This window comes from Gracilinanus agilis, chromosome 3, assembly GCF_016433145.1.
Source record: "Gracilinanus agilis isolate LMUSP501 chromosome 3, AgileGrace, whole genome shotgun sequence".
Classification (NCBI taxonomy): Eukaryota; Metazoa; Chordata; class Mammalia; order Didelphimorphia; family Didelphidae; genus Gracilinanus; species Gracilinanus agilis.
The window spans coordinates 561,707,764-561,734,435 of NC_058132.1; the positions used below are offsets into that span (position 1 = coordinate 561,707,764).

General features: G+C 35.9%; 1 protein-coding gene across 1 annotated transcript; it reads right to left on the reverse strand.

The window, feature by feature from the left end:
* Positions 1-519: 519 nt before the first annotated feature.
* KLF5 (Kruppel like factor 5) lies at positions 520-17,696 on the reverse strand. The gene is made up of 4 exons (XM_044667321.1): positions 17,406-17,696; positions 14,379-15,252; positions 13,015-13,074; positions 520-698 (listed from the first exon to the last, which is right to left on the reverse strand). The coding sequence occupies exons 1-4, from the start codon at positions 17,694-17,696 to the stop codon at positions 520-522; spliced, it is 1,404 nt and encodes a 467-aa protein (XP_044523256.1).
* Between the last annotated feature and the right edge of the window lie 8,976 nt (positions 17,697-26,672).

Consider the following 26,672-nt stretch of genomic DNA (forward strand, 5'->3'; position numbering starts at 1 on the left):
ACACCTTTTGTTCAATGGCTGCTTGTGAATTATCACACATTGCCTTTTCAAAGAATTCTAAAACAATTAAAAATAATTCAATGCCAAGTAAAATCTTGACACATTGTAATTCATAATTCCATTCTGACTGCCAACTCATTTATGTACAATAAATGATGGTAAAAGCACCGCGCCCCCTCCCCAACATCCCTCCCTTCTTCCCTTTTAAACAAAACAAAACAAAACAAAAAAAAACCCAAACCTACATACTCAAGGTCTTGAGATGTGACTACCTGTTATGAGATGAAATCTGCCAAATAAAGCGATATACATTACAGCAAGCATTATCAGGTTCTTAAAATGAATGAACACTTTGGTATTAATATAACATACTCCCTGTTGTCTCAAATATACAAAATATACACTTCCAGTTTTCAATTTCTTTATGGTAAGTTCATAGTTAAAAATTTGCCAAATCTAACTGCATAACATCAATAATGAATTGCATAGACTCTGACAAGCCCCAAGAAACAGTTCATCTCAATTCTGGTGTCTTTTCATGTGCAGAGCTAGGTGATCAGAGCGCGAGAAGCTCCGGTTACACACAGCACATTGAAAAGGTTTGGCTCCTGTGTGTTTCCTGTAGTGACGTGTTAATTCATCAGAGCGAGCAAATCTCCAGTCACATCCTTCCCATGTGCACTTGTATGGCTTTTCACCTGCAACAATTAAGGAAGAGCAGGTTAGACTGCACATTCAAAGAAATTAGGAGTTACCAAAAACAGACCAAGCAAAGGGAATTATTAGTTAGAGCAATTATTTGGCTCATCACTTCTACTGGCATCTTTTTTACTTCAACTTTTAATATTTTCAGAAAAAGACAAAAGATTCAAGGAATAAAGAAAAGTAGTGTTTTTATGTTTTTAAACTGGTACTCCTCTTTCCCATTACACAAATTAAGAAAGAGCCTAAGACTTAGCCATGACTACAAAACTAGCAAGTGTCAAGAAGACTAGTATTAGTACTGATATCTACTTTTAAATAATCAGAACATAACTCCTATCATATTGACTCCATCTGCTAAACATGTCTTGCCAAAAGAAAAAAGATTTATATGAAAATTTTACATTGCCCAAAAAGTCGTTATTAAAGCTTCAGAAGATGAGGGGAAAGGGAAAAGGAGAGCTCTTGCTTACCACCACCTAATTCCCTAATATCTAAGTCTTTCCAACTTTTAAAACATTTGTAAAGAGCTCCCATTCTGTAGGTACAGACTTCAACAATGGTCACAGACTTGAACCCTCTCATATCAAGTGTTGCAGTATTATTTTCCCAAGTTTTTATTTTGATATTCTAATTCCCAACTGCTAAAACACTTATCCTGAAATTTTTGATCCACTTTTTGGAAACAATTGATTAAATCTAGGTTTTAAAAAAAAAGGTTAAAAAAAGAACATGCTTTAATCTTGTCAAAGATCCCTTCAAGTATCTGTTATGTAGGTTTTTGTTTTGCAGAGCATTCATTTTCTCTAAGTTTGGAAATAGTTGTAACTTAGATCGAAAGGATAAAAATAATCTAGAAGATAGTGGTAAATTTGCACACCAAAAAAAATTACCTAAGTATATATAGTATAGAAAAGTATAGAAAAATTAACCTAAAAGAGCTCTGCAATCCAATAATTTTTAATGCCTGTAGTCAAGCATTTTTAATAAAGTGAAGCTTAACAATGGAATTTTACATGGATGCTAAATTTCTAAGACTTTCCACATCAACTGAAATTTCTCAGATTTGCAGGTAACACTTTTTGCTCTACTAATAACTATGCCTGGCTTAGGTGCAATAGAACCATTAAGTAAAATGTTATATACTGCCAAGCAAATAAAGGATACAAATTACTCTATACAGGCTGGACTGAATAAGGTAAAAAAAGGTGTGCCAGCTATTTTCAAGAACACTTAAGCTTCATTTTTACTTCTTAGTTGTTGAAAAGTTTTTGGTATGATGCCTTTCTCCATTTTGCATCCTTTTTTTCTTATGTACCAATAGCCAGGAGAAAGGGAATTTATAAAGTTTCTTTTTAAAAAAAAAAATTACTCCATCTCAAACCCTGTCTTCTTTGGTCTCTTATTGCTCCCTCTCGTATAATTCCAAAACTGCACGTAATAAAATTCTCCCCTATATTCTATTCACTTCAAAATGAATTCCAACTTTAATAACACTTTCAACTCAAGCTGACGCAACTCGCATAAAAGTACATCTCCAATGTTTTGATTACCTATTTCAACATCAATGATTACTCATTTTAAAGCAAACTAAGAAGGCAAATGGAGTGGGGAACAAGAATTTTTATAGAGGTTATGTGCCAGGAACTGTGCTAATAACAGCATTTTTTTCCTTAAAATATCTCACTGGATCCTCACAACTACCCTGGGAGTTAAGTGCTATTATTAATCCTATTTTTATGTTGAGGAAACTAAGGCAAAGTAGTTGTCATTTGCCCCAGGGTGGCATAGTTAATAATGCTTATGGTTTGCATTTGAACTCAAGCCTTCCTCAATCAGGCCTAGCCCTCTAGTCACTGCACTATCAGCTATCTCTAGAGATAACTGAAGACAAATGTTTTCTTCAGTATTCTAACATTTGCAACCTATTTTATACTTATTTAATATGGGCACACTCTGACTTGGAGATACAGCTATTGCTCTGGTTGAAAAACATAAGTAAATCAAAATAAGGCTATCATTTTTATAGGGAAAGGAAAGTTTGTTTTTTATTCTTCATGGAAAAATATATTAATTCTGGAGCCAAGTACATTAGATATGTACTTTCTGGATATTTAAAGGAAAGAGGAATTTATTCCTGGTTTCTGTGGTGAGAAAAAAAAATTGCTTAAAATTATTTAAAAAGAAATCATTCTAGCCCTTTGCTGAATTTAATAATTTAATGAGCAAGAAGACTGGGTTTTCAGGATTAACAAGAGACAGTAGACCCTTTTGTCCAGTATTTTTGTTGGCTACGAGGCAATACTTTGCTGATATTCTGAAAGTTTACTTTACTGATTGTGTGAAATACAGTAGCCAGTAAGTTTCTAAAATCTTGGTTTTATTCCAGCACTTATGTCTATGGATTAATTCAAGCACAAATATGCATGGTTTCCTAAACTTTAGTTATTAGAGCCTGATCATTGTATCAAGCAGATATTTTACTGTAAAAGCAAAACCCAGCTCCTCCTCCACTTCAGGGAAGCTTCCATGGGATTTGTTAAAGTGTCAACACGGCTCAAGTAAAACACCATGGAGGAAGCTGGTACCAATTTCTGGCCAAATAGCACACTCTAGCCCTTTCTTCCACAGCCAGAAATACTATACACAGTACTTCTGGGAAACTGAACTGCCTTCCTTTTAAGTTATATTTCAACAGGATCGAGGTTTCATAAGTTTAATTGGATTTTTGCACAAACCCCCTTCCAATGCCACCAATTTAAAATATTTAGTTAGGCTCTTTCAACATAAAATGTATTTTTTAAGTTCTTGCAGTTAATATAAAGGTTTCCAACAGCTAAGAAAAATTACAAGTTTTCACAACTTTGAAAACAAGCTCCTACTTTATCTTAAATTTATGTATTACATAATTCTATTTTTAGGGAGCATGAAAAAGTTTACTTTAGCAATCCTAATCTTGAAAGAAAAGTATTAACAAGTTAACTATACTTCTAAAATAATCTTCTTAGAGTGAAACTTTTGAACAGAACAGTAAAAAGTGAGGAGAAAATGCTATGAGAAAGAAAATTAGGAGATGGGCATTAATATTAGGTACCTGTAACTTTTGCCTTAATATCCCATTTAAATCTTCCATTAGCAAAAGTGAATAGCTGCCTTGAATGATTTAAAAAACACCTAAGTATTATTCCAAACTATCATTGATTATAAAGCCACTAGTGAAATTTAGCTTAAGAGGAGTGGCTTAATGGAGATAACATCGGGATTTTAAATACCTAGACTCTCTGGAACAACTCTCATTTTAAGATTGGAAGGTCTCTAAATTTAAAGGAAGACTCATCTAGGAAATTCTGAGAAGTGTTATGTGTAAACAAAGCTGACATTTTTCTTAAAAGTAGTAATTAAAAGGTAAGAGAAAATCAATTTAAATCAATATTATTATTAAATTATCAATATTATATTTCCTCTTATCTAAGGCAACTAAAGTTTCATTCTGCCAAGAGATTAGATTTGTATAACTTTTAGGAGACAGATCATAAATGACATTTTTAAATGGCTATTCAACTACTGTGCTATAAGAAATGATGAACAGAATGATTTTAGAAGCTGGAAAGACCTACATGAACTGATGCAGAGTGAAAATAAGAAGAACCAGGAAAACATGATCAACTGGTAAAGATATCTGTGGATCAGCAATAAAATGATCCAGGACAATTCTGAAGGACTTATGACTGAGGTGCAATCTCTGTTCTCCAAAAGAAAGAACTGTTGGGAATGCAGATCAAAGCATACTATCTTTCGCTTTAGTTTATTTGTTTTTATTTTGGGGTTTTGGTTTTATATCAGTATTCTCTTATTCTCTTATGACAAGGATCAATATGGAAGTATGTTTTTCATAATACTATGTATAACTCAGATCAAACTGCTTAGCATCTCCAGGAAGGGGGAGGAGGGAAGGGAAGAAGACAATTTGCATCTTATAACTTCAGAAAACTTATGTGGAAGTTTGTTATTACATGTAATAGGTAAAATAAAATTATCTTTACCCAAAAAAAGACTATTCATCTTTCAATGTATTTAATGACAAATGTACAGAAAATCTAAGAAGGTTAGAGCAAACAAATAGTTTAATTGGAAACTGTGGCTTGAGAAGGGCCTACAGAATTAGCATCTTAAACTCAAACTCTTAAGAATGCTGTCCTTATCTTTTAATAGGAGAAATACTCTTTTCTTCATCACATTTTAAATGTAGTTGTGACAGAGCCAGCCCTTACATCCATTTCTCTATAAATTATTTCAATCAAATGACTACAAAGGCAAAAATTGAACCTTGGTCTTTGAAGGCTTTACAGGTGAGTCCCAAGCTCTCACAGGACCTATCAAACTGGATGTCCATCATCTAATATTAAGGAAGCTTCATCAAAATAATGCTAGCCACAGCAACTCATGAATGTTCTTTACTAAAACAAAGGGTTATAGAGCAGTCAATGGGCAAAGATACCCACACTAATGAAATTACAAACTTCCTACAGTGTCAAAATAAACACATAATATTTAAGAATCAAGTAAATCATGCTGTGTACCAAATTAAGATGTCAACTCTGTGCTAAGAGGTATGGAGTATACAGAAGTAAAATGAGAAAAGTTTTATCTAACTGATGTCAAAACCTAACCTGATAATCTCCAAACCTTAAGTTTTAATTTTTTTTGGTAGGAAACAATCAAAACACTGATTTAACAACACTGAACTCATCTGTATTCTAAAAGCATTATTCTGAAAGGAAAATACCATTAATACCATTTTCATGATTGTTTTAGTTATGAATTTGCTGAATTTATTTTATAAGTCTTTCTATATTATCCCAAATGCAGAGGCTGTTAATGGACAGGGACATAAAATAAGATCACAGATTTAGAGTTGGAAAGACCTCATAGTCCAAAGCCCCTTATTTTACAATACCATCAGATGGCATAAGGGGTTTTTAATCTTGAAGTAGATTTCAGGGGGTCCATCAACTATGGGAGAAAAACATTTGGTTGCATTAATCTTTCATTAAATTATTTATAATTTGCTCAAATTGTTTAAAAATGTTATTCTGGATAGAAGACTATAACCACATTGAAAAAAGGGTCCATGACTCAAAAAGAAAGCCTAAGAAGCAGCGATTAAGGAACTATGGACTTTGGAATAATGTTTTGCTCTTGTTTTTATAGCTCAGTAGGTCCCAAAGTGTTGCTGCTGTTGTCGAAGCTCTCCAAATTTTAAAAGCTTCTATCTTAATAGAGTAGGAAGTATGGTGTCAATTTCCAGTGGTGTCCGCCAGACCTGGAGTTTTTAGTATTACTGAATACGTATCTGTGCAAATCACTTAATACAAAATTGTGGTACGCACAGGGAGACTAGTTTGCCTTGGGTTAAGTGATTTGCACAGATCCGTATTCAGTAATACTAAAAACTCCAGGTCTGGCGGACACCACTGGAAATTGACACTTCAGGAAGCTTCCGTAGGATGATAAAGTGACAAGTCTCCAATACCATTTTGGGGAAAATTTTCTTGATACTCCAACTTATCCAGGGAAGCTTTTTTCTGAATTAGGTTATCACATTAAAAATGTCATGTTCCTCTCAGCTTTTTAACACTTTTTTAAAAAATACCAAATCAATCTTTAGTTATTTCCCTTGTGTTTTTGCTATTCCGGCTAAGATTTTCCATTTCAAAGACAAAGATTTGCCTTCAGTTTTTATGATGACCACATTTAGGTACAGCCTTACAAAGGCTTCAAAGAGTTGTAGACTGACTTGTTTATTTCGAATCTTCTCAAAAGTTTAATTACTGTGACCAATTCATAAAGTGAACCAGTTATTTCTAAACAAATTCTACTTAACATATGTAAAACTCCTTACTATGTGTGTATGAAGGTCAGAGACAGACAAAATCATATTATCACAGATTTCAAGCCAGGACCTTAGGGATCATCTACTCCAACTTCCTCATCTTTTAAACCTGAGGCATAGAAGACTTGCATAAGGTAAAGAAGTAACAGGCAGGAACAGAATGAACAAAGGTTGGTCCTCTGGCTCAAAATGCATTGCATTATGTCCTTTCTTTGATCTACAGACTTTGCCTTACTGAAGGTATATAATCTTATTAAGTGGGGCAAGAAGATGCGCTGGGTTCAATGGAGATCAAAAAGTGAAAAAAATAATAATAAAATCTTGCTCTGGTCTAAAATTACTCTGGTCACAAGAAAAGTTTGAACATTTAAGCCTCACAAATCAAGGACTCCTAGGAGTATTTAGCCCCAGGTTTACCTAAATTCTGGGGACCTAATAGTATCAAGAGAAGCAAGAGAGTCCCTTGAAACAAGCCACAGGTATCTTTCCAAGATACAGTTAAGCTGGAAATCTATATTCTGAATCATTGTTCTATCTCCTATAGTTTTTCTACTTCTAGTAACAAAGTTTCTGGCAAAGTATGATGCTAGAATACAGTTGCCTAATGAATATATTACTGCATATTTAGATTTTTAAAAGTATATATTAGCATGGATATTTGGGGGGGAGGGGTGCTAAGAGTCAAGACAAGTGTCACTGCCTACCTCACAAATAGGAAAAGTATTTCTAAAGTAATATGTGTAAATCTTAGTGTTATGTAAATAGCCTATTACTTGACAAGATTCCTTTCCCATCCTTGAAAGGTTTGAATTTACAGCATAGTCAAACTTTTCTCCTAATCATATCTTAACTCCATCAACTTAACACTTCTCAAAATACAAGGTTTTAATGTGTTCTTAAATCATTCATTAGAAATTCTAGAATATAAATAAACAAGATGGAAGAATAGAAATGAAGTTACCAAGATCGGTCAAATAAATATTCCAATTTTGTCACTGATAATGATATACTTGACACAGAAAACTATTATATGCTAGACTAGAGTGCTATTTTTCTTCAGGATAAAAATTATCCTACACATACTTAAATCTTTGATAACATTCTGTCCTCTAATAAAATGATCCCAAAACAAAGTATCTTGTTAACTACTTTCCAATATGAATGTATTCTTTATTAGCTTATGTCCTATTAAAGCAAAGTTTTTAAACTTCTATAATTAATAATCTTTAAAAAGAAAGATCATGTAAATGTAAAAGCTATAGATATTTAGACTGCACTTAATGACTCTTGATCATATATCTGAAATCTTGGCCCCAATTTGTAATCTCAACATAATGAAATTAGGTGTATAATCTCCTGTCTATTAATGGATACCATCTATCTGTAATTCAGATCCTTAAGATTTAGATGGAGATGCTAAGAAGTTAAATGCCTTGCTCAGTCATACAAACTTATATGAATAAATAAATCATCAACATTTAGTGTCTACTGTGTGCCAGGAACTGTGCTAAGTGTATCCCTGTCTTCTTGACTCAAAAGGTATCCCTATATTGTCAAATATTAAATATATACTTTTTAAAAAGTTACCAAATTATTCATTCTTTTCCAAAAGCTCTTTTTGAAAGTTCTTTTAATGATAGTCATATGAACACTAGTGAACATCTTATCTTTAAATCTTATCTATTCCTTTCTAGAAAGGGCTGCTTTTTCAAGGTCATCTTTAAGAATCTTTTTACCTCTTATATAAAGACTCCACTCTTCCTTTTTTGGGAGGCAATGGGCATCTAAACTAGTAATTTCAATGCTGTTGGCAATTTTCTATTAAGACCAACTCCTATCACTGCAGATCAGTACTTTCTTCCACACAGTCTTCGAAAATTAGCCTAAAACACTAAAGTTAAGTGATTTGCCCAAGACACAGCCAGTATAGTATGTATAAGAGGTGGACCTTGAGGATAACCTGTTTTGTATCCATTATGGATTCTCAATTTTTTAATGAAATCTATATCCTATAGATAACTTTCTAAGTCTCCTAGACCTCTCATCCCACACTTGAAGTCGATAAGAAAGTTGTAATTGTTGCATTAGCTAAAGCCAAATAAATGATCGAATGCATAAATAAGTAAATAAATAAATAAATAGATGAGAGGGCCATTGGCTAAATAAATAAATGGGTGGGTGGGTAAGTAAATAATTGATAGATAAATGAGTGAATGAATAAATAAATAAATTGGTGAGGGTGTTATAAAGTGTTCAGGACAAAAATATCCTGACAAAACTGAACTCTCTTGTCTGCTTAGCCCAATGCCTGGAACTTAAAAACACAGAATTGAATTGAGTATCATTTCCAAAGCACTTCCTTATGCCACCATCCAAAAATAACGCCAATACAAAAATCTAAATGGACGATAATCCCTAAGGAGAAATACATAAACATCTGGAAAAGAAAGATACAATGGAGTAAACTCAGAAACCATCTCTTGATAACCGTTAGTTTAATTTCACAGGTACTAAAAAAATTCAATGATATAAAAAATTTTTAGACCATTTCAGTTTGAAAATTTTCTTTAAAAGTAATTCATTCATCCTTATATGTATGTGTGTATATAACACAGACTAAGCAGAAATTAATTCTTTAGATACTTAACCAACTATATACTCATAAATCTCAGTTTCCTTATTTGTAAAAGGGGGTAAATATTTGTAATTATTAAGGGAAATTTTTAAATAAATGTGATTCAGCAATAATAAACTTTGGTTCAACACATGCATTGTAATACAGCAATATATTGGGTAGATGTTCTACAGAAATATGTTAATTGTTTGCTTTTACAAAAGGCGGCCTTGACTTATGCTTTTTTCGAGTTTTATATCTTTTAATCTGCAGTAAGAGTAAAAAAGCTATAAGAAAATAAGATTATGGTCGTTAGTACATGAACTTTGTGTCATACTTTGCTTTTCAAGGCCTTATTGCTAGTTTCCTGGTTCTGGGCCATGTTCTAGATCACTGAGGTTGCTGGAAAAATGACCTTCAAATACAGGAAAAGTTACCAAATATAAATTTCCCATCTCTAAATACAAGATGCCATAGGAATAAATTTCTAAAAGTTAGCTATACTTTTAATTAATGAAATCTCCATGTGTCTAAGAAACATGCTTAGGGTCAAAATATATGTGACATGCAACTGAAAAAATTAGGTATAAGTTTTTAAATCATTTTTCCTGCAAAAATGTATTTGAAACATTGTCCAACTAATACCCCTAATGGAAAAGAAATCATTCAACTTACTGTATTTGCCTAGAATGCTGATAAGAGAATTTTAATTTTCTTTTAAGCTAACAAAAAGTCCTTTCCAAACAGCATGATTTATTATTTTCAGCCCTAAACCCTTTGCTAACTTAGCTAAATATCATTTTAAAATCTTCCCAGAAAATTAAAAGTCAATGAGTTCATGTACACCTTAAGCATCCAGCTGCTTACAGTGATTTCTGATAATGCAAAAACTTAAGAGTCTCTTCCGTTTATAGTCATTTATGACAACACGTTAGGTGGATAACAAAAGCCAAAAGGAGAAAAAATAAATATGAAAAGCCAAGGGCATGTGACATTAAAAGGGTGCTTTGGTAGTGAAATTTTAGACTAACAAGGGAATGTACACACAGCTGTTAATGGAAGGAATAAGAAAAAAATGTTAGTAGAATGCTTACACTTTTAACATGATGAAATAAATACACTTCTGACATGGATACCTACAGATTGGGGTTTCTTAATCTTTTTTTGGGGGGCGGGGTATCATGAACCTTAGGGAAGTCTAGTAAAGACTATGGACCCCTGAGAATGTTTTTAAACATTTAATACAAAATAAAACAGGATCAAAAGGAAACTACAGGCCTAACCTCTCTGAGCCTTGGATACTCATATTTTAAAAAGTGGGTCCTATGATGTTTCTATTATCTTTCTCTCATGATATGAAGAAAGTGCTTTGTGATATCTTAGAAAAATTAGAAAATGTGAATTATGGTTTTTAGAAGAACATTTCTAAGCAAACTGTCCTAACGTGTAAATCTGCGCAAGTGGGAAACAAAACAAATTACTAAGAGTGAAAATACTTTGAAATTACCAATGTATTCAAACCTTTCAGAAAAACAAAGTGTACCTTGGCTTGCTTAAAGCACACGTATTTTGACACAACTAGTGGGGGTGGGGAACATGCAAAAAGATAGCACAGGCAAATTTAAAAGGCATTGTCTAAGAACTAAGAATAAGAAGAAAACAACTTCAGTGCTCTATGACTACTGAAGAACGGGTTTAGCCAGATGAACAAGTCTGCTAGAGCCCTCCCCAAGGCATTTGAAAGACTATCAAACAAAACTTTATTAAACTGGATTACATGGCCCCACTCACTTGTTTTAGATGTTGTAGGAAAAACTTTTTAGCGAAGTGAAAAGTTAACCAAAACCAGGAGAATCTTTTTACAAATTTTGTTTTGTTTTTTTAAAAGTATAGTCCCCCAAGTAAAATCTACAGTTAAAGAGTTTTCTATCAAAATGCTAACAATTGGTTCCTAAACTCTTGAGAGATCAGAACTAAACTAAGAGTGCTAAAAATCTTGACAGGGTAAAAAGCTATTTAGATGTATAACTGGCTCCAACTCTGTAGTATAATTACATAGTAATAACCAATTTAACTACAACCTTTCTTTACTAGAAAGACTTCAAATATATACCAACTTTTTTCCCTATTTCCACACTAAAGACTTTCAAAGGCAAAAAATTAAAAAAGGCTTAATTTTGAATTTCCATATGGAAAATGTAGCTCATGAGAGTATTGTTTCCTTGGTTTCTCTTAAGCTTCTTTTTAATAATGTATATTATTTCTTCAACATTATCTTGTCTAATTTGGTAGCAAGTACTTTCTTGATTTAAAAAGACAGAATTTCTTTAAAGGATAACTTATTTTTATCCTTCTATCCTAGGTGCTTAATAATCATTAAATGGTATCTCCAAGGTTGTTAGTTATTCCATCAACAAGTCATATTTGTATCTAGTGTCAGCCAAAACAACTTGCTATTTAAGTGACAATGAAGATTGTCCCTTCATTTCTTTTTCAAAATTCATCAATCGAAAGGACAAGGACGTCTGAATAAAAATATCTAATCTATTATAAACATAATGCTTAATGTTCTATTAAGTAGTACTGATCATCTCTGCACTATCAAGTCATAGCTCCTACTACAGGTACAAAATGTCTGCAAATCCATTCCTAAGTCTGTTCAAGCACTGACCTTTGTTCAAATGCTTTTACTTTTTTTTAATGCAGCAGTTAGAGATAACTACTTCATTTATCAAAACTCAATTTCCATAGTAACATCTAGCCTGGGGTGATTCAAGTCTTTACACAAATTCAACAAACCATTCAAAGTAACTGTTGAATACTCTGGTTTCCATAGCAATGACAGAATAATACATTTTGCTAGGTCATTGCTTATATTAACAAACTACTTCTTTTAACTCCAGGTAATATCATATTATTCAGACTATATCTACCCCAATTTTCTCTAGGTTCTTTTAAACCTATATACACATATCTATATATTTAAATATACATTATACACTATCAATAGTACTTAACTATTAAATATATACTTTAGCATTGACTATTATAGTACTACTAAAAAATAATATCAATGTTCCAGTTTTAAGAATTAAAAAGTGGTAAGAGGTATGCATTTTATATAAAAATACTTTTATTTTTAAAGGTTCTAAATATATATATGTAAGTTCTACTTTCCTGACACGGAGTTGTCTCAAATTTTCTCCCAACACATCGAAAATAAAATAAAATAAAAATGAAATTCATGCAAACTCTCACCAATTCCTGACCACTTATATTAATATTTTAGCCCCACCTTCTGAGTAGATGCACTTAAATATGGATTATTTTTAGCTTAACTGAACAAGGTGAAATATAAAAATATCAGTTCAGCAATTATATTTAAAAAACTACAAAAAGTAAAAAAAAAGTTTAGCAATGTGGTGATAGTTCACCAGACAAATCATTTCCCAAAGAGGAAAGTTATGTTTTTTAAAAAATGAGAGCTTTAAACCTGAAATAACATGTGCCATTGAGGTTTTGTAATCCATTAGTAAAAATCACTTTGCATTTTTGAGGAATTGAGAGCCAAATGACAGAACCATCTCTTCTATTCAGACTGTCTCCATTCTGGAACCATACTGTCCTAGATGTTTTAACTTAACTGGAGGCTTGAGCCAAGTCCATACTGAAAAGGTAGGCCATTAAAAAAAAAAAATAAAGTTGACAGCAGAAAGAAGAGATCAAACAGGTTTGGGCTTTTAAAAGGGTGAATACCTCTTACAATATTTACACAACTCCCAGAATTAACTAGAAAATTACATACCAGTATGAGTCCTCAGGTGAGCTTTTAAATGGGAAGACTTTGTATAAACTTTTGTGCAGCCTACAATAAGAAAGGAGAGAGGAAGAATAGCTTGTCATTTTGTAGATCCTTTTGAAAGTTTGGTGATTCAATTTTTAAAATCTTATTTTAACGTCAAAACTACTTGTGTTAAATATTTAAAGCTTCACATTTAAAATAAGAATTTTTATTAAAGTACATTAGTCAAAACATTATTAGGAGCCTTTTCCTATATATTGCTTTAGTATAAGAAAAACAGACCTAGGAACCCAGTTACAACTGGAAAATTCTGTGTTTGTTATTCCAACAGATACTTCAGATTAGTATTACATACCTTCAATGACTTACAGCCTTGAATTTTTTGAAATCTTAAGTGTCTTCTAGAATTAACATCTTAGTTATTATTACCCAAGATCACTGTAATTTTCCGTATGTCTACATTTATTTCTTCACTCAGCATTTGTCATGCCATATCATGTACCAAAGTAAATAAATTGTACCTTGTATTATAGGCAAAAACTCTCTTTATGTCAGCGACTTGTCCAAACCTACATTATGGTGGTCACTTCATATTTAGGATCACATATGTATAGTTACAAAATAACACTATTAGAATCCCATTAGAAACCATTAACAATAGATTTCTTTAAAAGCCAAGAAATGAGGCCAAGGAGGTCTTGCTTTCCCTTTCAACCACCCAAATGTCCCTCCAAAGTCTGAGGTTAAAATATGTGCAAAGAAGAATCAAATAACTACAAGTGAAATTTAACTCTAAATGAAAAATACTTTATATTTCAAAAATATGTTGTCAACTTCCAATGTAGAGCATACAAGTATACCATATTTTCAGTGCTTGTATGGAGTGGAAACAAGGTGTACCTGCATAGGTGATAAGGGAAAATTTTCCCATATTGACTCCCATGTATGACTCTGTAGTGTACATACACATTACACATGCAGAGTTTTGGTAAATAAGATAAAATTGAAATTGAAATCTGAAAAGTTTTCAGTAACTACTACTAAATTGTCAAAAGTACTAATTTAAGAGCCCCACTTTTTCCACATATAATGCTTCATATTATTTCTCTAAACTTAAAAGTTTGTTTTTTTAAAAAGAGGTTTAAGTCTATAAATGTATTTTTCCCCCAACTTTTTCATGTCAGTAACCCTATTATTAGCAGTTTATAAGTCTTTGGATACCAAATTTTATAAAAGAATTAAAAAAGGGAGGTTTGATCTTATTATTGAAAGGCGATATGTTTCCTAAGCTTTAATCTTAAAATCGAAGATTAAAAGAGTCACAAAAATGCAGGATGGTTGGTGCTCTAGCAGGCAAGATGACTTACCAGGATAATCACAGTAGTGGATTCGTCTTTTCTCTAGATCTGGGTTACTCCTTCTATTGTATCTGACTGTTTGTATGTTCGGTGAATTAATCGGCAAGGTGGCTGGTAAATTTGGATTGTGAATTGCCAGTTTAGAAGCAATTGTAGCAGCGTAGGAAGGAGGGGGTGTTAAATTCTGCAACATCTCTGCTTGTCTGTCTGGACTTCCAGGCTCTGAACTTGGTGGAGAAGGGGGGAAGTAAGTGGCCTGTTGTGGAAGAAACTGATTTGGCATTGTGTATGTGCAGGGGGGCATCCCCTGGAATTGCTTCATTGCAGTCTGTGGAACAGCTGAGGTGAGTGTATTAAGGCCTGCCATGGCTGCTGGCATGGAGACATTAAGTGTGTCCATTACTGCTGTCTGGTTTGTAGAACTGGGCATATCTAAATCCGGTGAACTCAAAAGTTGGTACAACTGACCCTGCTGGGGAGTGACAGAAAGGTGAAGATCTGGTGTGGGAAGTTCTTGCTTGATGAAAATGTTGTTCACATCTGGAGTTGCCGACTGGTGCGAGCTGAATATACTGGTAAACTCAGGGAGAGCCTGGGTAGGGGCTGGGGCAGGGGCAGTAGTTTCACTCTGGTGGCTGAAAATGGTCACAGGTTCTGTCTTGATGTGGGTTACGCAGGGTCTCTGAGTTTTGTACAAGCCAGTTCTCAGGTGGGTGATGTCAGGAAGGAAGACATTCATGTTGATACTGTAAGGTAACCCTTCACTGTCCGTGAAGAACTGGTCTACCACTGAGGCACTGTCTCTCCTGTACTTCTTATGCTCTGGGATGATAGTAACTGGCGGAAGCTGAGGTGTCAGATACTTCTCCATTTCACATCTCGTCTAAAAAAATTCAAACACACAAAACCCACCTATTTTTATTCATTTCTGAAGAGAGAAATAAAACGTTATTAACTTGGAGGATGGAGGGGATACAAACCCCAACACAAACCCCTGACTATTCCTGTAAAGCACATTAGTGTAAATCTCCCTGTGAGCTATAAATATAGCAAGACATTTACTCTGGCCATTCTGTCTTTCATAATTAGTTCAGAGACTGAAAATTGCACCACCACCCAATTAAAAAAAAAACTGACCCCAAACAAAAAAACTAGAGGGAGACAAGAAAAAAGGAAGCAAGAGCAAAAATATCATTCCTTTCTGATGCAATAAAACATTACCCATAAAAAGCACATGATTTTTGTCCTATTAGTTAATAACAATTAAAGCACTGTATTTCGATAATATTGTATTATGTCTTCCATTCATCAGAATATGCTAAAAGATCTTTTTAAAAATAAGTTATGTAAACCTCAATAAATTATTATCTTTAAAAGGCTATTTTCCTTAATTGTTAAAAAATTAAAACATCTAAAACAAAACATACACCTTGGATATTCCAGTCACTTGACTTTTAACATTTTAATGAAAACTTAAACACAATGTTTCCCCACCCCCCATGACCTTGAACAAAACATTTGATTAAACATTTATTTTTATCAACAGAACCAGTAATTGGTTAATATGATAATGAAATGTTCCTATTCACGTCCCTATCTTAAACAGATCTTTAATGACCTAGGGGAGGAAAATCATTCCCTTGGTATAGTGGTGCTAAGGAGTCCGTGGGTGGATAAAGCCTGATACATTACCAGGACAGTCATCAGCAAAACATTTATCATGTACTCTTCAGTGGACAAATGCTACATTCCCCCTTACTCTGTAAAAAAAGTCCAGCCATAACATATTCCTTTAGTAGCCCTAACATCTCCCCCACACACACACTAACTCCTGAATGGATAGATCGCTCAGACTCACAAACCAGCTATGTTAATCACAAGATTAGGGAGTCATTTTCTAGTCCTGCGTTATTTCACAAGGAGTTTCATTTCTGAACTTGATTCACTTATTGTGGATGTATACTGGATTTCCCGGACTAGTCTCCATTTAAAAATAAAAATTAACATGTCATGCGAGCCACATCACTTAAAAATGGCATTACCATCTAACTAACCTGTGACATTACAACAATCTTTCCCCACCAAGTAGAAGGTTGTGTGGTCAAGTGCACAATACACCAAAAGGGGCTATTAAAGTATCTTGAAATAAAACTAAAGTAAACCCTTTCGTGCACTAGGCTCACGTTGTGGTTAGTGGTTTCTGATTTTAGCTCTTCCAGCTGTTTGCATGTGGGTATGTTTCCAACTTTTTTTTCGGGACAGGCTAAAAGTCCCGGGAAGTTTTTTCTGGGCTATATGACTCTCTGCGTGGGCGAGAAAAACAGGCGGTTGCTCTAATTCTGCTACTAGGCAAGTGCAAAGCCAACTGCAAGCTTTCAACACTGATTCAAAAGGAAATTTGCGCGCACACTCCAAGAAAAAGACTCTCTTATACACAGGCAGTCTCTTTCGTCCCTTCTCTCCAAGAAGGAACTCGGTCCACACAAGCAGCAACCTCACCATTCTCCCCGTTTCCCGACCACAGCCCCACCACGAGAGTACTAGGACAGGTTAAGGAAGCCAAGGTTTATTATGCTTTAAGTCTCCTGAGGAGAGCAACAACCAATTTCGCATTTCGACTTCACTTTACAAGGTAGGGAAAACCGTTCCAAAAGCCAACCCTCCCCGGCAGGTAGGGTTTCAAGATATTTTTTTTTATTTTAGGATTGGAGTCTGTTTTTTTGGGGGGGAGGGGGAAAAAAAAAATCAAGGGATTTTAACTGTTTTTTTCCCCCTAAATAGAGACGCATGTTAAATAGACACCCCCGCCCATACCTTTTTTAAACCCATCCAGACAGTTTCGCCCAGATTCACTCCACAACTAGTGGGTGTAGGACGGCATCCCTACTTTTCCCCAACTAAAGCGGGTCCCTGAACCTCCAAGCACAGGGCGGAGGTCCCCCTCCCCCCTCCCTCCACGCCCTAGCGCCACTGTCCCTCTACCCTGAAGGAGAGAGTTGCTGCGGGACACACCCGAGAGAGCGCGCTTCTTCCTACCTGGACCAGCTCCTCGGCCGGGAGCCTGGTGCTCCCAGGCTGGGGCTGCTGCTGTTGCTGCTGCTGGGGCGGCTGCTGCTGCTGCTGCTGCGGCTGCTGGGGATGGTGGGCATGGTGGTGCGGGTGCTTCATCTCCTCCCCGGGGAAGAGCGCCGCTTCCCGGGCCGCGTTCCCGGCTCCCAGTACGGGCTTGAGCTGGGCAAACACGGGCTCGTCCTGGGGCGGCTGCTGTTGCTGCTGCTGCGGTACCGGCCCCAGCCGGGCGCTCATGGTCAGCACCCTCGTAGCCATGGCTATTCTCGCTTGCTCGCAGGGCAGCTCCGGGGACCGAGCCGCCGCTCCGCTCGCTCGCTCGCTGGTTGGGCAGAGGCTGTGGAAGAAGCGCGCTCCCCGCCTCCGCGCCGACCCCGCAGCGACGGCTAAGAAGTTGGGGGGGCGGGGAAGAGAGGGGGGGACACACCAAGAGGTGAGGGAGGGAGGCTCCGGGCGCTCCCGCCGAGCAGCAGCAGCAACGGTTCAAAAAAAAACAAACACCCAACAACAAACAAGCCCAAAGTCTTCCACTCGAGGAAAGCTTCAACTCCGAAGTCCCGTCTTCCGGGCTGCCACTTTCTCCGCCGCCCCACCCCACTACAACACACCCCGGGATTCCAGCTCCCACGGCTCCACGGTGCAAACGCCCGTACCTGGCCCCGGCTGTCTACTGACACATGACGCCCGCCTCTATTTCACCCTACTCCAGGGAGGCGGGGCTTCGGCTCTTGACTGGCGGGGCCAGTGGCTTATCCGAAGGCTCCTGGGCCGGCCCTGCGTGGGCGGCTAGCCTATGAGAGGGAAGAGTCTTGTTAAAAAAAAAAAGAAAGAAAGAAAGGGCCCCGCCTCCCCGCTCTGGGACCGCACCCCTCTCAGGCCACGAGCGGAGCATCGCGCAGGCCAGCGGCGCAGTTTGTACACAAGTTCTCTGACAGATTGTAGAGCCCCGGGAAAGGAGGGAGGGAAAGAAGAAGGGGGGCAGGCCGGGGGAGGAAAGAGCGTTTGGGGTGGAGACGCCGGGGGCAGATTGCTTCGGACTGTTCTCTCTCGGGATTAGAGGGAAAAAAGAGTTTTGCACGTCCTAGGTGTTGTGCAAGGACCTGAAACTCAAGAGCTGAAATCCAGAAAAGCTACTAGGCGGGGGCTCCGAGATTGTAAAGTGTATTGAAATTAGCGGTGGACGAAATAGTGCTTTTGATGGAAAACCCGTGCTGTGGGTGATAAACGAATTAATTAAAGTGCAGCTCCCTTCTTCGTGAGCCTTTAGCAGTAAATGTATCCATTTAAGCAAAACAGAGTAGGAATATTCCACATTAAGGGAATTAGAGCAAGGTGTTTGGTTTTTATTTTAAAACCCTTGCAGAAAAACCTGCCTCCCTCCCCCCTTTTTTCTGTAGAATGTTTAAGTGGCCCAAGAACTGTGCTGCCTATTTCTACGCAGGAATGGGACCACACCATAAATTTGGCAACTATTAACATTTTCTTGTAATCTATCTTGAGACTATCAGAAACGTTTGGTGCATTTTTTAAACCTGTCCACAGGTCAGCGTATAAAAATGTTTTAAGTTATCACAAAGGAAGAAATTCAGTGATAAGTAGAGTACAAAATGTTTAAAAATAATTACTGGGTGCTTACCATGTGCTTCCTTGTGCATTTAGATAATACCCCAAGTGCCTTCCATTAGAAAGGATAAATAAGGTGTGCTCCTCCTAAAGCATAGATACATAGTAGTACTGAACTGAAGGCAACTAATTTGAAGGAGGGTGACTACCAAACAGATTGGCTGGTATTAACAATCTTTGCTTTTGCTAAAGTGAAATTTTGCCAGTAAATAGTCAAATAAAACCTCTCCCCCATTTGATCCTTAATATTCTTGTATGCTGTTTTTATCAGCCACGTTTTAAAAACCTCACACAACAATTAGAGAAGTTCCTAATCTATTAGATAGCCATTGAACAGATACATGTATACAAATACTATTTATCATTTCAGGTTTACATTATATAGTTACATATTCCTCATTTCACGGTTAAACTGGGGTAGAAGTGGGGAATGTTCCAACACAAACTTAAAATGCAAAGAGTGCTCTTAACAAACAAGCATCTTCCAGTTTCAGAATTTAAATAAATTAACAGATCTATAAGAAAAGATGAAATATACTATGTAAATAGATTGATTTTTTCCTCATACATACTACTAAAGTCATTATCGTGCCTGTAATAACTATTTATAGTGAAAGGTAGGTAATTATACTCATGTTTAGAAATTGTAATTTATGAGATTAGTGTCAAAATATTTTAAATGGACAGCACCATACTTTCTACTTCTTTTCATGAGATATCTAGTTTTGCTATAGCATACAACTTGTTTATTTCTTCAGATAATTTGTAAACTAATTGAAGAATCTGATTGGCATTTAAAATGCTCCTCTTTACACAAATTGGTGAGAGTTTTTTAGTCATTTAATGCTTGATGACATTTTCTAAAGTTTTGGTATTTCACTAACCTGTACTACTTGGAACTTTTTTTTAAATGTACTTTGCTCATTTTTCACTTTTCTTCAGAGCAACTGTACCCTAGTTTAATTTCAACAATTAAATCCATTTTAAAACCTTTTTATTCACTTCTTTTATCTTGAGCTACAGTGATCTACTAGTTCAGTCCAAATTATCTTCATATTTTACATTATTTACACTGGAAAACACTATTCACCAAACTTTTTTCTTATGTATATTTTAACCAATTTTTTAAGCAAAAGAAAATTACTGATAAGGTTCTTTTTTACAAAAACTTACTTTCCGTAGTCTTACTATAATTTTCAAATTTCCACCTTTCTTAATGAATATAAATATGATCACAGCTTTGGGTGTTGTGATTTCAACACATTTATAATGGAAAAGCAGAAAAAATTCTTTTCTAACTTAAATGCAGACCAATTTATTCAAATTAAATTTCTGGCATGAGGTTTCATTAAATAGTGCTACTTCTTTAAGTAATGGTTTCTCTGAAATGCCCAGATCTGGCAATCTCACAGAAAATAACCAGCTTAGCAATGTACAATAGTACGGAAATTGGAACGTAATCCTTTACTGAAACATTCGCCATGCAGATCTGAACACATAAAAAGCATTTCTCACAAGCATTTTTGGTTGCTGTTGACTCAAACATTATGCCAAAGAAAATTTTTTTCCTAAACTTAGCTAAAAAGGGTTAAAACTTGATAAATATTTTCAACTGCTCCAGGTTCTCCACTGGCATGGAGCCAGGCAGTGTGAATGGACAGATCCTCAATTGCTTTGAACTTTTCTAGTTCTTTGCATTCCTTCCTGCTTAGTAGTTCTGTACCATTAGGGTAGATAGGAGAAAACAAAAAACAAATGTCAGGTTTCAGAAGTCAGTGAGTGGCCTGGCAATAGTGTGTTGCTGAACTATCATAAGAAGGATTGAAGAAAAAAAGGAGTTAAGGAACTGAGATAGGAGGTAAATAGTAGAAGTAATATGCATGCTGAAGCCCTTAGTCACTGGGCACCACAGATTTAGTCTTAGAATAAACCCTAAGTGTGACTATCTTTACTGGAATAAATGTTCCTGAATGTGTGGGGGCTGTACAAGCATTTATGGAGGGGGAAGGGAGTGGAAAAAACGTGGATAAATAGCTCCTGGATGATGAGATGAAGGAAATGTGAAAGCTGCCCTGCCCCAGTGAGACCTCCATATCAGGACAAGGAAAAAGAAAATCTATATTCAGATGCCTGGTAAAAATATCAAAGGTTGCTGGAAAATTAAGAGCCTTGGAGTATCCTTAGTGGAATTAAATGCTGGTTAATAAAATTTTCCACTAACTTTTAGGGAAAAAATGACCAAATTCTCCCTTATTTTTGCAAAATTATAATCAAGTTACTTGGAGGTACACTTTTCAAATTAGCTAGAGATCACTGGGGCTTGCCGGGTAAGAGTAGAAAAAGAGGGATAAGAACAGTACAAATATTCTTCTCTAAGGGAAAAGAAATGAAGATTATCTGACTAAAAGTTATTGTTTAATACTTATTGATTGCCCACAGTGTGTTAAGATCTAGGTCGATAATACATTCATAAGACAAATGCATTGTCCTCTAAGGTGGTATTTCACATATAGAGAGGAAGACTGGATCTCTTCATTTCATTAAGCAGACAAGTACTTTCTGTGCAACTCCCAAGAGAGATGCCTAGAGCACTGAATAGTTAAATGACTTGTCCAGGGTCACACAGCTTGTAAATCAGAGGCAAGATTGAAACCCAGATCTTCCTGGATTCTAGGCCAGCCTTCTAGCTACTATTCCATGCCACCTCTCCATATATAAATCTTAATAATAATTTATATTTACACATTACTTGAAGATTTGCAAAGGTCTTTACAAGCCATTTTTCACTTGATCTTCACAACTCATTTGAGGAAGATGCTAACAGCTTTTGAAAATTTTTGTTTTATTTCTTTTTTTTTTCAAAATGAATGAATGAATTATTAAAAATGCAAAATCCAAATCTAACACACCTACATTCCAGCTAATGGTGTTCTGGATTTTAGTAGTTGGAACTTAAAGAATAGCAAAACCCCGTTTAGACACCTCCAGAGAAAATATTGGTATAAGTGCAATGTAGGGAAGCTGTAAAGACCCTGATATATTTTAAGATCCTTTGATTCATCATCTCCTTACCTTTGTCTGCAAAAACATTGGTAGTTTCAAAGAATAGACAACATTATTTATGAGGCTTAGTCATAACCTCATTTCCTTAATAGTAAGAAGACCCTTGATAACCTTATCTTTCCCCTTCCTTGTTCTGGGTAAAAGAAAATAAGATTAATTTTATACTTAAACTTATTTTTCTCTCTCCATTTTTCATAAGATACCACCTCATAGCAATGTCACTACATTCCATAGCCCAAACTCTAACTTTTAAAGTCAATTTTTAGGATTCTCACAGTGTAAAACAGTCATTTTTACCTTTTCTTCAAGTTGACCCTTCTTTTGAACACAGGAATCAATTTTGTCCACCCTCCTATCACACGATGGGCTGGCAAAACACACACATAATGAAAGGCTTATGCCATTTTATAAGCCAAGTATAGCGTTCCCTAAACTGTATTTCAATTCTGACTCTGAACAGGCTGGGTAAAAAAAGACTAATCTAAAAAAAAACCTCAACTGCTACTGCTATACCCAACAGCAGAGTATAAGGGGCTCACTTTCAGAACATTTAGAGTTGCCACATCACCCACATCACAATGGGCAGAATTTTGAGCCAATTGCCAAGCACTGTGACCAAAGCAGCAGCAATGCTATGCATGTAGCAGGCACTCAATAAAGACTTATTGAATGAACTGCCTACTGGCCACTAACAGAAATATTCTTTTGATCACTGTACTACAAATAAAGCTGGTAGAGACAACACTATCAAATATGGCTCTTTCATGTTTTCAACCGTAATCTGAACAAATGTTGATTAAGCAGCTACTATATTCAGAGAAATATTTTAGGTGCCAAAGGAAAAATAAAGAATAAAACATGGACCCTGTCATCTTGGAACTCACACTCTAAAGGGCAGATGTAACATATATACAAATAACCATAATACAGAAGAATACTGGAAAGATATATGAGTGGTACCCACTGAGTTCCATTAGAAGTTCAAGGTTATCAAAAATCATTACTGACTAAGATGTTTAGGAATGTATCAAGGAGAGCCTTATACCTAAGTTAAGCTTTATAGGATGGGCAGTAGTTCGACGGGTGGAGATGTGGCAATGGGGCATAAACTTCTAGGCTTAGTACTACAACAACAATAACAACAACAACAACAATAACAATAACAACAGCTAGCATTTATATAGAGCCTGCTATGTGCCAAGAGATTTGCAAATGTTTTTTTATTTGATTCTTACAACTCTGGGAGATGCTAATTGCTGTTATTATCCCCATCTGACAGTTGAGGAAACTGAGGTAAACAGGTTAAGCACCTTGCTCAAGGTCACACAGCTAGTAAATGTCTAAATCTGTATTTGAGCATATCTTTCTGATGCCTGTGTGACAAGAATAAATGGTGATGGGCATGGATACGTATATATCATGGGCAACTAGGAGTCTGATTTGGCTATTATATAGAGTATAACATGAGAAAAATCTGGACAGGTAAAGTGATAGCACATTGTACAAGGCCAAGCAACGAAGGTTTATCAATAATAAGTAACCACTGGAAAGTTTTGAGCAGATTTACACTTTTCATAGTACTTCAGTTTTCTTTGTACTTATCTCACTCTTGAAACAGTTATTTAAGCGGCTCTTTTTGTTGTAGTAAAGAATTGAAAAGTGAGGAGATGCTCATCAATTGGGGGAATGGCTGAACAAGTTGTGATATATGACTGTAACGGAATACTATTGTGCTATATGAAATGATGAGCAGAATGATTTCAGAAAACCTAGAAAGACCTACATGAACCGATGCAGAGCTGTGAGCAGAACCAGCAGAACATTATACACAGTAACAACAATCCTGTACCATGAACAACTGTCAGCGATTTAGCTATTCTCAGCAACACAGTGATCCAAGACAATCTCAAAGGACTCATGACAAAAAAAAATGCTATCTATATCTAGAGAAAAGCATACTGTGTTTCACTTTATTTTCTCCATAAGTTTTTTTTATACATGTGTCTTCTTCCACAACATGACAAATATGGAAATATATTTTGTATGATAGCATAGGTATAACCAATATTAAATTGCTGAAGGAAAATAAAAAAGCAAAATAGTAGGGGAAAAAAGAAAGTTATTTAGGTACCCATCTCCCCAGTAAGTATGTGATAAATGTATGCTACTTTTAATGAATGTATAGCCAAACCAGTACATAAGGAAAATTAACCAAGTAGCAATGTGAAAAATTAGAAGATGAAAGGATCAGAGGCTGGAAGTAGAAAGACCAATTAAGTGGCTATTATGATATCAGGTAAGTGGTAATCATGGCCTATTCTAGACTGGTGACAGCTAGAATAAAGAAAATGACAGATGCAAGAGATATTGGGAAAATAGGATTAACAGAAATTGTCAAAGAACCAGAAGTAAGCTTCTTGAGGGCAGGAAGCATTTTTCACTTTTGTCTTTGTATCCCCAGGATTGACAATGTCTCACAAATAGATGTTTAATAAGTATCTGTTGAATTGGATCAAATTGGAAATTAATTGGATATAGTGGTTGAGGGAGAGGGAAGAATAAAAGATAATACCAAGGTTTTAAGCATGTATGCCTAGATATATGATGGCACAACTGACAGAAATTGGAAAGTAAGAAGGAAAATAGGTTTTAGAGGTTTTAGAGGAAATAAGTTTCGTTTTGATCATTCTGAATTTGATACTGGTTCTGAGAGATCTCCACTAGGCAAAAGAAAATGTGGTTTTCTGGAAAGAAGTGAATGAAGATTATAGATTAATGAGTTATTTGCACCTAGATGAATTTGCCAGAGAAAAGACCTCAGTGCATCATTTGACCTTGTTGTCTACCCTCTCCTGAATATTCTCTCCTCTAGGAATGTTTGTGACAATGCTTTTTCTTGCTCCTATTCTTATCTCTCAGACTACTCCCTCTCATTCTCTTTTACTGATTCATCATCTGTATTGTGTACCTTGACTGTGGGTATACCTAAGGATTTGTCCCAGACTTTCTCTTACCCTTCTATACTCTCTCTTTCAGCAGACTCAGTATCTCCTATGGGTTTCATTATAATCCTTTCTATGCAGATGACTCTCAGATATATATTCACATTCACACCTAATCTCTTTATTAGGTTCCAGGCCCTCACCACCAATTGCCTGTTAGTCATTTTAAACTGAATGTCCTTTTAGGCTATACATCCAAAACAACTCATTTTATTTTCTCCCAAGCCCTTCCCCACTTCCAAACTTCCATATTTCTATCAAAGCATCATCATCCTTCCAGCCATCCAGCTTTGCATCTTCACTGTCATCTCTGATTCTTTGCTCTGACTCATTTTATATACCTGATCAATTACTGAGTCTTTTTGCTTCTTTACCCCTTTCCTTTCTTCTTTCCTGTCTTCCCCTTGCTCTCTGTTCACATGCCTATCATCTTAATTCAGTCCTGAATCACCTCTCCCCTGAAGTATTGGAATAGCTTTGCAATTCCTAATTGGCCTCCCTGCCTCAGATGTCTTCCCATTCCAATTCATCTTCTACACAGCTACCGAAGTAATTTTCCTAAAGCACAGGTCTGGCCAGGTCACTCCCCAGTCAATAAAAACCGGGTGGATTCCCTATTACCTCTAAGACCAAATATGATCCTATGTTTGGCATTTAAACATCTCCCCATCTTGGCTCTAACTGTAACATAGTACTTCCCTCTATGCACCTTATGGTGCGCCTAACTGGCCTTCTTGCTGTTTCTTAAACATGATACTTCACCTGCTGTCTCTACCTTTTCAATGGCTGTCCTTTGTGCCTGGAATGCACTATTTCCTCCTTTCTGCCTCTTAAAACCCCTAATTGAAGACTCAGGTCAATGCTAACCTTCTGCTGTATGAGGTCATTCCTTATTCCAACAGATCTTGATGCCTTTCCTCCCTTAATCCCAACAAAAGCAAACCCAAACAAAACCAAAATGGGATTTTATTTTATATGTATTTATTTTTTTATTTTATATGTATTTATATGTGATGTTGCTTCCCTCTATAAAAGGTCAGCTCTTTGAGGGTAGGGGCTATTTTGCTTCTGTCTTTGTATTCATAGCACCAATGCCTGACACATAGTAGGAATTTAACAAATACTTTTTTTTTTTTTTTAATTTTTTTTTTTTTTAAACCCTTGTACTTTGGTGTATTGTCTCATAGGTGGAAGATTGGTAAGGGTGGGCAATGGGGGTCAAGTGACTTGCCCAGGGTCACACAACTGGGAAGTGGCTGAGGCCGGGTTTGAACCTAGGACCTCCCGTCTCTAGGCCTGACTCTCACTCCACTGAGCTACCCAGCCGCCCCCTACAAATACTTTTTGATTGATAGGAAAAAGAAGAGTCAGAACTGTGGGAAGGGAATGTTGATTTGTTTGATGTCATCAATCAGTGACCTGACAGTCTCATGATTTAATTTTAATTATTACAGAACTTTAAAGATTAATATAATTTAGAGGCAATTTGAAGAAGAGGTAGTGATAAATGAATCAAAGAATGGTTAGAAAGATGAGAGGAATCGGG

Coding starts and splice junctions, on each gene's coding strand:
- KLF5 (XM_044667321.1), bottom strand. CDS start 17,696: ATGGCTACGAGGGTGCTGACCATGAGCGCCCGGCTGGGGCCGGTACCG. Junction 15,253..17,405: donor CGGCCGAGGAGCTGGTCCAG/GTAGGAAGAAGC, acceptor GAATTTTTTTAG/ACGAGATGTGAAATGGAGAA. Junction 13,075..14,378: donor CCACTACTGTGATTATCCTG/GTAAGTCATCTT, acceptor TTCTTATTGTAG/GCTGCACAAAAGTTTATACA.